Source organism: Procambarus clarkii, chromosome 81 (assembly GCF_040958095.1).
Source record: "Procambarus clarkii isolate CNS0578487 chromosome 81, FALCON_Pclarkii_2.0, whole genome shotgun sequence".
Classification (NCBI taxonomy): domain Eukaryota; kingdom Metazoa; phylum Arthropoda; class Malacostraca; order Decapoda; family Cambaridae; genus Procambarus; species Procambarus clarkii.
The window spans coordinates 23,818,647-23,833,509 of NC_091230.1; the positions used below are offsets into that span (position 1 = coordinate 23,818,647).

Here is a 14,863-nt window from a genome sequence, read left to right on the forward strand (position 1 = left end):
AATACGGCTCATGTTATGAAAGGTTTTATATGAAATGGCATGATATACTTATAGAGCTTTGCAACTGTTCATTAACACGTGGATATTAGCAGATAGTCTTAAAATTCGTTCGTTTTGTCGGGAACTGGAAGCTATAGCCTGTACTCACCTAGTTGTGCTTGCGTTGAGCTCTGGCTCTTTGGTCCCGTCTCTCAACCGTCAATCAACAGGTGTACAGATTCCTGAGCCTATTGGGCTCTATCATATCTACACTTGAAACTGTGTATGGAGTCAGCCTCCACCACATCACTTCCTAATGCATTCCATTTGTCAACCACTCTGACACTAAAAAAGTTCTTTCTAATATCTCTGTGGCTCATTTGGGCGCTCAGTTTCCACCTGTGTCCCCCTGTGTTAAATAGCCTGTCTTTATCAACCCTATCAATTCCCTTGAGAATCTTGAATGTGGTGATCATGTCCCCCCTAACTCTTCTGTCTTCCAGCGAAGTGAGGTTTAATTCCCGTAGTCTCTCCTCGTAGCTCATACCTCTCAGCTCGGGTACTAGTCTGGTGGCAAATCTTTGAACCTTTTCCAGTTTAGTCTTATCCTTGACTAGATAACCTAATTGTATATCTCCTGCTGTTTAGCAGTAGATCCCGCCTGTCCCATTACCACCTACTTATCTGCATGCTTCAACACCAAAATTCAACATCAACGACAGCAACAGTACGTGCCCACAATATATGGATGTCTACACACCTCCTCCTCCCCCCTCCCCTCCACCCTGCAGCACCTGTGACACCTGCTGTTTCGACGGGGACCAGACGCCACCAGCCAGCCAACGATCGTTTACCTGCCGGCTGATTGTTAAACTCCAGAATTTGTGCCAACTATGACGTCATGCCCCATATAACAGGGCTTGCCAGCGTCCAGCTCAACAGACTACCCTTCGAGTGCTCTCAGCTGTAACATCTACTCTCGGCTCCCCCCCCCCTCCCCCCTGGGGTGACGGTAGATGCCCACAGCATTTTGTGTAAAGTATTAACCTGCACCATTATTATTTAACATAAATTTCACGTGTATATTTCTCTTTTGTTTGTGTATAAGCCAAGTGGATAAGGGGTTTTGTTTTCATTGTTACTTATTATGTGTAAAATTAGTCATTTTTTATTATATTAATGTTTGAAGTTTTTATTCACTTTGGCTTTTCGTAGCTCTCACACCGTAGACGTATCAAGCAGTTTTTTCTTGTTTTATTAATGTACGATGGGCACAATACCTGTCCGAGGAGCCACTCCTCTATCCCAGTTGTTATTGTTTTAGATTTCGCTACTCAGAACGAAGCGTCCATGTAGCACAGGCTATGGTGAGCCCGTAATCTATCCCAGATTCTCGTCACAATATATATATATGGGAAAAGAAGAGGGGGGGGTCGGGGCGGGGAGGCACCCCAGGCACCGCCTGCCACTACTCCTAGTAAACTATGAGATAAGGTAAGAGCAATGTTGGGATAATATCAAGTCTATTAACACACTTTACATTTAGTATTCTGTATACAAAACTGTGCTGGAGGAAGCCTAACTCTCAAGGGTAAACAAACTCGACGGTAATTATATATTTTATTAACATAGCAGACCATAAAATCCCAAGTGTATACATCAAAGCTCGAAAAAAACTTGTGATAAGACATAACATTTTAAGATAGATACTGGTGCAGAGAATATTAATATCGTAATATATCGTACTGTGATGCGGTGACAGCTTGGAGTTACCGTTTTGTAAGCTTTCATTGTGGTTATTGTGGAATTAGTGATCACCTGTTTGGCATGTAGGGAAGCAAAATACTGGACAAAATAAACATGAGTGTTTAATGTGCTTGACAAACAACTCCTATACTTAACAAAATTGTTGTAGTGAATCATATAAAGGAATTAGAACTGTTACCATCTTCAGCTTTTCAATTGACAATAAAGATTTCTCTTTATATAATTTTTATATAAAGAATGACAAAGAATTACTTCTTAAAAAAAAAGGGAGAATATGGCTTATCTTAAACAAAAAATTATATTGGTATTTTACGACCAAATCAAAGCTCACTCAACAATTTTAGGACTTTACAATAGCAAATTCCGTCTCATGTGTCCTATTAGTTTGACCTCCGGTTCATTGTCGCTCGGGAGGCGATATCCTGTACATCGGTACATCACTGTACCAGTAGTATGTCTACCATTGGTTGATCTCCACCCCCATGATGACCGCTAACTTGTCCTTGCTCACCATAACTATCTCTAGTTCTCTATAACTAACCAATTTGCATCCTAGGCTTGTGTTCACTCCCAACTCAACACCAAGTAACAAGTCCAGTACTTGTTTAAACCATCTGGTTATCACCAGTTCGACCCCACTCGTCGATCTATCGGCAATCTGACCGTCGATCTTCTCTCTGTCCGTTAGTGCGCAGTGCATCAGTTAACTGGCGGACTCCATCTCTTGCTTGAGCCTCTGGTGTTCAGTGAGGCGGAGAGCGTTGATCCTGATGAAGCCCTTGGCGTCGCTGGGGTCGTAGTTCCCCTGGACGTCCATGGAGACCAGCTCTTGGTTGTACAGCGACACGGGAGCCTCTCTTCCCAGCACGTACACTGTACCAATGTCACCATACGCGTTAATATTTGTATCTTGCCATTAAGGCTTTAAGACACTTACGAACACATTTGATCTGAATTTACCTGAGTTCCACCATTTCTAGTGGCCTCGATGGTAAAGACAGGAAGCCAGCGGCTTGTTGGAAGTCCCCCCGGTAAGTTATAATTTTGTATATATGCTGTAATACTTATTCATGCATGCAGATATAAAAATTAACATTTTTTTTGTGCATATATTTATATTATTTCACTTAATACTGTTCCAAAGTGGCAAGATATGTGGCAACATGATGTTGCCACACTATGCAGGGGACTGTTTTATCCTCTTCTTAATGATAAGCTGTTACTTGTTAGTGTCACTTTCTGAAACTTGTTAAGGCGAGGGTTAAACTATATAATGTTAGGGTAATAATTCTGTACTTTATACGTAATACACTGCACGTCTATATTATGCTTTCACCATCATGTTATTATTGCACCTATCATCAACCACCACTGGCTGCCTTCACCACAGTCACCACCACTGGCTGCCTTCTCCACAGTCACCACCATTGGTTGCCTTCACGTCACCACCACCACAGCCACCAAACACAGTCACCACCATTGGTTGCCTTCACGTCACCACCACCACAGCCACCAAACACAGTCACCACCAAACACAGGAACCACTTACCGTTGCCCTTGTACACTTTAAGCGTCACGCTGCCCGTCACCACCTTCTGACACGTCTTGATGCAACTTCGTGCAAATTCGAATTCAGGACTGAACCACAGACCTGTAAAACACAGCTGTCAGGGTGTGTGGCAACTTGTATAGGTGTCACGTCTCTAAATGAAGGTGTACAATGTCCTGAATGTGTAGTGACAAGGTACAGGTACATAGTACAAGGTACAGGTGCACAGAGTAAAGGCACAGGTGCACTGTCAACATATCTCAAATGCCTAAGTGGGTTACAGTGGCGTGTGCCCAGCTAGAGCAGTGATACAATTAACCGGAGCAAGCTTGGAAATAATACCATATAATCATCATGAACATCTAGAAACACAACACATATGTTTATACATAGGTGATGCAAACACTACTTATACTTCATATTGTCGGGGACAGGCAGTCTGTGTATGTGTACACGTTAGGCTTATATCAAGGTCATCCCCCCAAAATGGAACTACTGACCCCCCCCCCCAGGATGCAACCCCACAACAGCTGACTATCTCCCGGGTACCTATTTACTGCTGGGTGAACAGTCCATTAGGTGAAAGGAAACGCGAGCTATTTCTGTCCCACCCCGGGATTTGAACCTGGGATTCCCGATTGTGAGTGGAGGAGGTTGAAGGGAGACACGGGTAAGGAAAGCCAGTGCGAGTGTTGCGTCTCACCGTTGTAGACCTGCTCGGCCATGCGGGTGCTGATGAAGGTCTTCATCTTCCTCACTTCGCGGTCGAGGCAGAGGGCCTCGAGGTCGAGGTGGGCCACCCGCAGGATGGTCAAGCCCGGGGCCTCGGACAAGCCTCGTGACTGTCACGCCACATGTGGGCATATATGTATGCTCAGTCACATCACCACATGCTTGTACACGCCACTCACACAATAATACAAATAGCAATAATGAAATAACAATGAACAATTATCATATTTTAAAAAATAAGATAAATAATGGAGAAATTTGCAGTTAATGCGAAAACAGTGTATTTAGCTGGATCACATTTATGCAATGCTCTTCGATACGTGGATATATTATGTGCAAATCTGGAAGCTAACATCTCTTTAATTATAATGGGGATTTTCGAGAAAAGTTGCAACGTATACCAGTTGTGATCATATTAATAGTTTTATCGATCACTGCCTTGCTCATTTTAATGTTCGACTCGTATCTCTCTAAACCCTTTATCCACGTACTGCAAATACCAATAATTGCCAACAGAAAACCTATCATATGCTTAAGTATACACAAAAACATAATACAGATAAATATTTTAAATATATCTGAGAAAATAGTAGTTTTAGAAGAGGATAGTCTAATAATAGGTTGCCCAAGTACCGAAAATACAAATATCTGCCTATGAAATCAAACATATAGCCTAGCATAAACATGTACCCAAACATAATCCATTTACAAAATCGTAATACATAATATCAATATATATATATATATATAATATATATATATATCAATATGAAATAACATCTGTTTTAATTACAATGGAGAAAAATATTAACAAATGCGCCTAAGGTGATAACTGCTGAATCGACGAGCCTAGCTTGAGGATTGGTTAAATTGTGTTCATGTTTACAGGACATACATAAAAAAATGTATCTGTATATGGAGGGAAGGGAATTATTAGGGAAAACCCCCAAGCCATTACGACGATATAGCACTGGGAAGGGGTCAGGATAAGGATTTGGGATGGGACATGAGGAAGGAATGGTGCCCAACCACATGGACGGTCGGGAATTGAACGCCGACCTGCATGAAGCGTGACCGTCGCTCTACCGGCCAGCCCAAGTGGTTGGACATCTGTATATGGAGCCAATAAGAGGTAATGGACATACCTTGAGGCCAACGAAGCGGTTCTCAACCATGTCAATCCGCCCTACGCCATGCTTAGCCCCGATCCTGTTGCATGTCAGGAGTATTTCGAGAGGATCTGTCACCTGGGTTCCCTCTCCCTCCACACTCACACTTGTTGGCACACCTGTAATGGGGCAGGGGTAAGGCACACCTGTGATGGGGGAGGGGGTAAGGTAAACCTGTGATGGGGAAGGGGCAAGGTACACCTGTAATGGGGCAGGGGTAAGGCACACCTGTAATGGGGAGGGGAGCCATGTTCTTGAGCCAACAGCCGTTATTGAGGCAATAGCCTTTTATGGAGGCAACAGCCCTGTTATCGAGGCAACAGCCTTGTTTGTGAGCTAACAATTGTTACTGAGGCGTGAGTTTCTAACACTAATGCATAGTGAAAGGGAAGTATGCAGTAGCTTTCCTGATTGGTGATCAAGTCACACCTGCATTCCTCTTTAATACAATAGAGGCAGCGAGAGGCCGGCAGGACTCGGGGCGCACCTGTCGTGAAGGAGAGGGTGAGCCGCTGTGGTGTGTCGGGCGCCTTCTCCGGGTCGGTGGTGAGCTGGAAGATGCCCTCCGGCGGGTGTGTGGACGGGTTCTCCAGCACCCCAGACTCGTAGCTGATGGAGACAAGCAGGGGGAGGGTGGTGAGTCTGGTGGTGGGGGTGGAACACTAGCGGGGGGAGGGTGGTATAGGTGGAACACTAGAACATCGTGCGTATAGTTACAGCTCAGTCCAATAATCCACAGGACCCACTGCTTGTAATCTTCACAGGAATCACCTCACACACACTATCAAGCCTAACAACTGCCTCCACTACAATTATTAACCAATACTGTAAAAAAAAACTAGAAGTAGCAACATTATTCAAGGTCTGTTTTTCAGCCCCTTAAGAACCTCACTTCTATAAGACAACAAGACCAATAAATGACCAGATCGCTTAACATAAAAGGTTCCAATAATTTTCTGAATGCTATCTCATGGAAAGTTCAGTCATTTGACTCTTTTGAAACCTGGCGGTTTAACATGATTAGCGGTTTTGTCGTCACTTTGTACATAAACCGTGTTCTTGAGGATAGTATATTCTATCCAAAGTTTGCGATTGCTAGCATTTCTTTGCAGGACAACCCATCCTGCCACATTTGGGGGTCTTAGTTGTACAAACTCTGCAACACATGGAGGATAAATGTTGTGAAGAACATGTCATGTTGACACCGCCATGTTAGTGAATGTCACCAGTTTTACAAAACTGAATAGACGTATATGTTATATACATTTTGATGTATATGTTAACTATTTAACTATGTCACTGACGTTCTAAATTGCTTAGCCTAACGAATCTTGGGGTTCCTGAGTATTATTTGTGAAGTTCACTATACCACTCACAGGACGTGATAAGCTCACTATACGACTCACAGGATGGGTATGGAATGAATAACAAATGAAGTAGACAGCACACACAAGGATACACAACAAGGAGGAAGGCATATCAGGTACTAGGCTGCCCCCTGGTACCTGATATGTATCAAGTTGGCGTCGATGCTCCAGGGCGACTTCGGGGTGACAGGTAGGGGAATGTCGTTCTTCCGGGCGTACTCGAACAGCTCCTGGCGACCTGGGAACCGCTCGTAGAAGGCCGGGTCCTTCCACGGGGAGATAATCTGGCGGAAGAATCGTTTCGTCAAGGCTCCACTTCGCATACATGAGGCGTGGAAGTTAAATCGAACTGAATTAATCATCATATTATTATTATATATTAATATTTAATCAACCTCTTTTTTTTTAATAAAAAAAGGGGTGGTAGGAGTAGTGAATACTCGTACTGTACGTATTTAGAGTTTAACGGCAAGTTTTTCTCTGATTCCTGTGTGTGTGTGTGTGTGTGTGTGTGTGTGTGTGTGTGTGTGTGTGTGTGTGTGTGTGTGTGTGTGTGTGTGTGTGTGTGTGTGTGTGTGAGAGGAGGAGGGGGGGACGGGGAGCGAGAGTGAGCAGCAGGATGTATGGAAGGCTGAGGAGCAAGATTGGGTAAAACCAATTTGTAGTGAGGAGGAGGGTTGAATGTATTTGTGCTGTATACAGCAGGGTAAGGTATATCTTTGTCGTATACCGCCCATCTACACCAGAGTAGCAGAAGGTTCGCGCCCTCTGCAATATGGTATCTTCAGGCCACCAAGTTAGAAAGGTTAAATATCAGGAAAGGAATCCACAGGGAAATAGCAGTTCGGTTACATAGACTACGTCTAGGTTACAGATGCAATTGACGGGAGACATCTCCCGTCACGTAGGGTGCAGTCGCACCTTCACAGATCTCCAGTATCAGCTCTTGGCTCTTGATACTGGTAATGGCTCAAAAGGGCCACCACTCACGGGCTATTCATGCCCGTGCCACCTTTTGGGTGGCTTAATCTTCATCAATCAATCTACAGATGCAACTGGGAGATTGATGAACCCCGACAGAGGGAATGCATCTTCTGCTAAGCAATCACAGAAAAGCCACTACTTCACTATCTACTGGAATGTCAAGCAACCAACGACCTTAGAAGAACTTTAAGTGTCCCCGAACCTTGCAGTAACCACCCTGAAGCCATCAACACTGCCACTCTTCTGGTCAAAAAAGGTGTCCAGCAGCTGGACACCCTCATAAATACTGTCAAGCAGTATCCTCCCCCGCGATAGCAGCTTGACGATTAAATGCGACCTTAGCACACAGTATACATTTACCAAACAAAATAAATCTACCACTTACGGCTATTCATGCCCGTGCCACCTCTTCGGTGGCTTAATCTTTTATCAATCAATCAACCTTTGTCGAAGACACGAAGCCTATTAGGCGTATCAAGCTACCGTAGCCAAAGGCGAGGCTGTCAGCTTGATCACCCTTCCAAGTCCTAACTAGACCCACAACGGGTAGAAATAGCCTAAGCTACTCTATCATTTTGAGACGTATTTTATTATCTCAATAAACGTACATAAACAACGGTGTTAATTACCATTAAAAGAAAGTGATGCGCGCGCATCTTCCACGGCATCACAACAACTCAAGCACTGTACACCCAGTTGTGTAAACAATTACGTAAGTACCTAAGTCATAAAAATATTTGTGTGTGCTTCTGATGCCATGCCACTTGTGTAAAGGAGGAATTGTATGTTTATCACTCAGAATGTTCGGTAATATGTTTATTGTTTGTGATGTGTGTCTATATATGTATGAACACGTTGTACTGACCGGGGTGAGAATAGCTTGAGCTACCTCATCCCTTTGTGTGTATTTTACCTCAATAAACTTATTTCAATTTCAATTCAATTTCAATTACGTATTAGTGATAATCATTATACATTAATTGTAGGTCTTATATATATAGCTCTTTAAATAGATCATTCTCTGCAACTAGATGACATTATAATTATAAGGTGTGAAGCGATAGATGAAATTGTTAATGTAATAATCTCAGTTGAGGTCTGATAAAGACCTTTTGTGCCCTCTGTAATCCTTTTTGCGCTACCGCTCACAGGATGAGTATCAAATCAACTAATTGTGTGAAGCACTGTCGTGCTGCTGGAGTATGGTGATGCTTACTGTTTCTCCTCGACGCTGTATAAGGTAAGAATATGGTGAATGAACGAGTGTCTTGTGTTTTTTGGCCTCGAGCCTAACACAAAATTTGGGATGGATGAGCATCTTCTCGTTTGGGCGGGAGGGGCAAGTTAGGTTGTCACCTCATGGGATGGTTGACGGGATGTCAACCAAGAACGGGATGGTTGTAGGTGTCGTGACACATGATGTGTCGTGTGTCACTCATAATTACTGTTCTGCTGCCTTACTTCTTCAGAGAAGAGGACCTGTACAGTATACAATAGTAGGCCCCAGGAGTACCTGTAACTTGTACTCCACTACTACGCCAGGGCGTCGTAGTGGTACAAGAGGCTCCCTGCACCTTTCAACTCTCTGGTACAGGAGGCCCTGTTAGGCTTATCAACCTCTCCCCTAGACTAAGGGTTTTTAGCCGGGAACCAAAACAAAATGGGGACATGATGGGTGATCCATTGAGGTGGCGGAGGGATGGGGGGGGGGGGGTCGTCTGTAATCGTAAAACTGTTAAGAACCCCTTGACATTGGCCAATGACTGACCTCCCCCAGAATGCAATCAACAACAGGTCTGTAACTCCAGGGAACCTATGCACTGTTAGGTGAGCAGAGGCATCAGGTGAAAGGAAACGTGACCAAACGTAGCTGTACGGACCGCGGTAATCGAGCTCGGAACCACTCGGGTTGTGAGGAGACTGGGCTGATAACTTCGCCTCGGGTGGTAGTGGAAGTAACAATTGGGGTGTTGGCTATGAACCTCTGGAGGATTACTAACGCCCTGCCTCCAGTTTAAAGACCAACTAGCCTGTATACTTTGGTCCTGAATATAGTTTACAGCTGTACGTAAACCGTCAGCGTATATTCACCGAGAAGTGGATGTGTTCAGCGTATTTATTCCTGTTGACGAGGCAATTGGGTAGTTGTTGCCAGACAGGCTCTACCGGGCTGCCAATACGTGCCTTCCCTCTGCCTCTCCCCGTGAAACAGGGATACCTTGACAATGGTGGTTAACGATGATTCATATCTATATAACTACATATTTACAACACACTTCTTTAATAAAGTTTAACATCTTCACACTAGTAAACTGCGACAATGTAACACAAATTGGCGTTACAGAGGAATACTATGCAAAGTGCAGACTCGCTAAAAAAACAGAAACACACACACACACACACAAAACACACACACACACACACACACACATACACACACACACACACACACACACACAACACACACAGCTGTTCACAATGCAGCTCATACTAGTTCAGGCCGGCGGTGGGGGGGTGGCCGGGTGGTACTGACCTTGAGGGCCGGGCAGAGAGCGGAGCAACCCAGTTCAAACCGAATCTGATCGTTGCCTTTGCCAGTGGCGCCGTGGGCTATGTATCCTGCAGGGAATTCAAACATTACAATATAATTATATATTAAAGGAACCAGGATTCAAGAGTATTTATCTAAATAACAAGTTGTCCTGCAACGGTCTCTTGTTGTCTGGAATAGCAGGCCTATTAGGCTTATGGAGATCCCCCATAGGCTAACTACTAACTTTCATAAGATTTTTTTTAATTTTGCCCCGAGGGGCGAGTTTATTGGGCAGCGCCACTCATTCTGTGAGTGGACCTACCGCCATAGCAGCATGTACAACATTGCCCAAGAGGAAGAAAACCCGCTGGGTCGTACATACATACCCAATGTATGTACGTTCTCAGTGTACCTTCTTGTATATAACTGAATGAAAGTTATATAAGTCTGAAACGTGACCAAGTCTCTCTGTCCTTGGGCACGCAAGCCTCGTGTAGTAAATTTAGTTTTGAGCATCTGACTCAGATACTGCTGCTCCCAGTTGTCGCCTCGTGTATTTTGTATAAACTAAAGTGTGGTGATTGTAGCCTAGCCGGGACCTGGCTTGGGTCAGCAGTCAGCAGGGAACACTGTCGTTACAACACACAAGGGAAGCGTGCATGACCAACGCCTACTGTGATCAATGTACACATCAACATTCAAAAATACAAATTTCTTGCCTCTAGAAAGTTATTTTTTTAAGTTGTCAATTATAGAAAAATACCTTATTTTCAAAATAAACGTCAATAACATAACTTTCTCACATTAGGCGTTTAGAATTATTTACATGTATAATACCATCAGCAGAGAAAATATGTGAGAGCTGTGCTTGGGCTGGAGGCTAGTGAACATAGACTTACTGCTTGCTACTGTGTATCTCGCCAGGATAACGTGCGGCGAGGGCCTTGAGGCGGTTATTCGCTTACCTTTAAGTCTCCATCCTGAAGAACACAGCACACTGAGGGCTCCCAAACCTCTCTTCCGAGTACCCCAACACTCCAAACTAAGGACACCGCGTCTCTAACCTGAACGAGGACTCAACACCTCACCTGCGCCCACCCTGGTGGCGACGCGGACGAGGCCGCTGACGATGCAGGGCCTGGCGAGCGCTGTGCCCAGCAGGTAGCGGTCCTCGTAGATGAGGTCAGCCGACACAGCTGGCCACACGAAGTCCTCCACCAGCTCCCGTCTCTGGTCCGCAACCACCACCTGCCACCACGGATAAATAATGAAAGAACTGATCACCTGCAAACATAGCGTTGTTGAACAGCATTGTGCTGTACTGGCACTACAATGAGAAATTTAAGGGATTAAGTAACTTTAGTGCTCGTTACTGCGGTTCGAAACCGCAGCTCATGACCGCAGGTGCAACTTGTGACCGCAACTCGCCACAGTTTCACCTGAACACACAACATTTCAGCTTACCTCTTTGGCTCCAAGTTTCGTTGCCTTCTTCTTGGCCTCCTCGAAGTCCTCGTCCTGACCCAGGTCTGCCTAAGGGAGAGGACGCGCATGGTGTAGGTATTATCGAATGTCCCAGCAAGCATCAGCTTTATATATGATGAGTTATATTAGCATCTGTCAGAACTTAATAGTTCATCTTCCCGCCCCTGGGGCTCGGTACTCACCAGGTAGGCGACCACCTGGAGGCCTTGTTCCCGCAGCCACACTAGTATACACGAGGTGTCGAGGCCGCCGGAGTACGCCAGCACCACGGTCCCTCCCTTGACACTCATTGTAACACCTGCCAGGGGAGACATTCATTATAACACCTCCCAGGAAGAGACATTGACCGAGTAGTTAGAAAATTCATAAGTTGTGAATGATGTGTAAAGTGTTTTTTATTCATTAATAACCCAACGGTGGTTAGATTACAGCCCGTCCTCATCAACAATGGTCAAATGCTCATTAATCCAGCCACCGAACCCCATGTTTATTTATTTATTTATGTTCATGAATGAAAAACGGTTTACACACGACTCACAATTGATGACGTTCGAACAGTTCCCGAACAGTGCTTCGATGACAACTTCTGCAAATTTGGATAAATAAAATTGGACAAATTTGGATAAAACACTCTTGAAGCTCACTCGCATGGTTTACAACCATCCTGAAGCTTACTTGCATAAAGGGATGGGACATAGAAAACCCCATAAGCATAGTATGCACTATTCCTCACAGTATGGGCATACAGTGCGCTACCAACCTCACAGTATGGGTATACAGTGCACTACTCCTTCACAGGAATAAAGCGATGCAAATGATCTTCACGAGGCCTACAATGTTACCATTCTTCACCCAAACCAGGCACCTGACACTTCCCATCAACTCTTCCTTGACGAAGCCTGCATAATCAAGACACGAAGTTAAACCAAAAACAGGACCAGACTGACGAAGAAATATGATAAAAGAAAGAAAGAAAACACGAGATGAAGACAGAGTATTCTAAGAAGATTAAAGACGCAAGAAATATAATTCAATTGCACCCAGCGACCCCTATGACTGTCCCTCGTCGTCTGTTGTGAAGTTTGTTTATCATCAGTTATCTGCTTGCAGCTGGGCCAAGTCTTGGCACTAATTCTGCGACTTCGTCGTTTCCTCCCGCCGGATTTTTTTAGTTGTACCCACTTCCAGCTCGCCCTATGAGGATGTTGTCCTGTATTTCAGTTCAGTTCCTCCTCATAGGATGAACATAAGAGTGCACCACCCCTCACAGGATGGGCATAGGGTGCACTACCCCTCACAGGATGGGCATAGGGTGCACCACCCCTCACAGGATGAACATAGGGTGCACTACCCCTCACAGGATGAACATAGGGTGCACCACCCCTCACAGGATGAACATAGGGTGCACCACCCCTCTCAGGATGGGCATAGGGTGCATCACCCCTCACAGGATGAACATAGGGTGCACCACCCCTCACAGGATGAACATAGGGTGCACCACCCCTCACAGGATGAACATAGGGTGCACCACCCCTCATAGGATGAACATAGGGTGCACCACCCCTCACAGGATGAACATAGGGTGCACCACCCCTCACAGGATGAACATAGGGTGCACCACCCCTCACAGGATGGACATAGGGTGCACCACCCCTCACAGGATGGACATAGGGTGCACCACCCCTCACAGGATGGGCATAGGGTGCACCACCCCTCATAGGATGAACATAGGGTGCACCACCCCTCACAGGATGAACATAGGGTGCACTACCCCTCACAGGATGAACATAGGGTGCACCACCCCTCACAGGATGAACATAGGGTGCACCACCCTTCACAGGATGAACATAGGGTGCACCACCCCTCTCAGGATGGGCATAGGGTGCACCACCCCTCACAGGATGAACATAGGGTGCACCACCCCTCACAGGATGAACATAGGGTGCACCACCCCTCACAGGATGAACATAGGGTGCACTACCCCTCACAGGATGAACATAGGGTGCACCACCCCTCATAGGATGAACATAGGGTGCACTACCCCTCACAGGATGAACATAGGGTGCACCACCCCTCACAGGATGAACATAGGGTGCACCACCCCTCACAGGATGGACATAGGGTGCACCACCCCTCATAGGATGAACATAGGGTGCACCACCCCTCACAGGATGGGCATAGGGTGCACCACCCCTCATAGGATGAACATAGGGTGCACCACCCCTCACAGGATGAACATAGGGTGCACCACCCCTCACAGGATGAATATAGGGTGCACCACCCCTCACAGGATGAACATAGGGTGCACCACCCCTCACAGGATGGGCATAGGGTGCACTACCCCTCACAGGATGAACATAGGGTGCACCACCCCTCACAGGATGAACATAGGGTGCACTACCCCTCACAGGATGGACATAGGGTGCACTACCCCTCACAGGATGAACATAGGGTGCACCACCCCTCACAGGATGAACATAGGGTGCACTACCCCTCACAGGATGGACATAGGGTGCACTACCCCTCACAGGATGAACATAGGGTGCACCACCCCTCACAGGATGAACATAGGGTGCACCACCCCTCATAGGATGAACATAGGGTGCACCACCCCTCACAGGATGGACATAGGGTGCACTACCCCTCACAGGATGAACATAGTGTGCACTACCCCTCACAGGATGAACATAGGGTGCACCACCCCTCACAGGATGAACATAGGGTGCACTACCCCTCACAGGATGAACATAGGGTGCACCACCCCTCACAGGATGAACATAGGGTGCACCACCCCTCACAGGATGAACATAATAATGAATTAAACTAATAATGCTCCACCTCCAGCTATAGTGATCCTGATATACTGCCTTATACTCTACCTATATAATAAATAAACTTATTGTTCCGTTACAGTGCGTGTTCTCTCCCTCCTGTTTGACCTTTATACTTACAAATATATGATGAAGGCAGATTATATCAACAATTAGGTTAGAAGCCAGTGAAGGCGATGACGGAATCAGCAGCGGGAGGTCCTCTCTCCACGACGTCCAACACACACCTAGAATTTTCACGCCCAACGGTTCTATACTTTATACCCCCCAGCGCCTGCGCGTGGCTGTAGTGTGAACTATAGCTGCTACTAACCTGTTTTTCGAAGGTAAACAATGCTCGAAGGGAGAAGAAAAAAGATTGGTACGCAAAAAAGGGCCAGCATTTGTTGCTGGTTAAATTATTGGGGTTTCGAGGCAACTTTAGAATTGTAATTAGAATTATGTAATTAGGCTACTGAAGCCTAGTC

At 45.6% G+C, this 14,863-nt stretch overlaps 3 protein-coding genes across 6 annotated transcripts in view; 1 reads left to right on the plus strand and 2 right to left on the minus strand.

The window, feature by feature from the left end:
- LOC138357999 (uncharacterized) overlaps positions 1–14,863 on the minus strand; it is a 381,281-nt gene that overhangs the window by 76,663 nt on the left and 289,755 nt on the right. The gene's annotated exons all lie outside the window — the stretch shown is intronic.
- Positions 981–14,863, plus strand: part of LOC138357997 (tubulin alpha-1 chain-like) — a 44,773-nt gene continuing 30,890 nt past the window's right edge. Inside the window, exon 1 of the mRNA XM_069315401.1 lies at positions 981–1,013. Within this exon, the coding sequence (XP_069171502.1) occupies positions 996–1,013 (18 nt within the window). The 5' untranslated portion in view covers positions 981–995. The remainder of the gene's footprint in view (positions 1,014–14,863) is intronic.
- Positions 1,587–14,652, minus strand: LOC123773175 (argininosuccinate synthase). 2 transcript variants are annotated; one of them, XM_045766719.2, is made up of 11 exons: positions 14,517–14,652; positions 11,748–11,863; positions 11,545–11,613; positions 11,169–11,328; positions 10,081–10,166; positions 6,702–6,847; positions 5,684–5,805; positions 5,173–5,315; positions 3,999–4,137; positions 3,296–3,397; positions 1,587–2,619 (listed from the first exon to the last, which is right to left on the minus strand). In XM_045766719.2, exons 2-11 carry the CDS (start codon positions 11,853–11,855, stop codon positions 2,450–2,452), a joined length of 1,245 nt encoding a protein of 414 aa, XP_045622675.2. In that variant the 5' UTR covers positions 11,856–11,863; positions 14,517–14,652; the 3' UTR covers positions 1,587–2,449. The 2 variants fall into 2 exon arrangements, with proteins under 2 accessions (XP_045622675.2, XP_069171501.1); XM_069315400.1 differs by lacking the exon at positions 14,517–14,652 and adding an exon at positions 12,104–12,230 and having other exon boundaries at positions 2,339–2,619.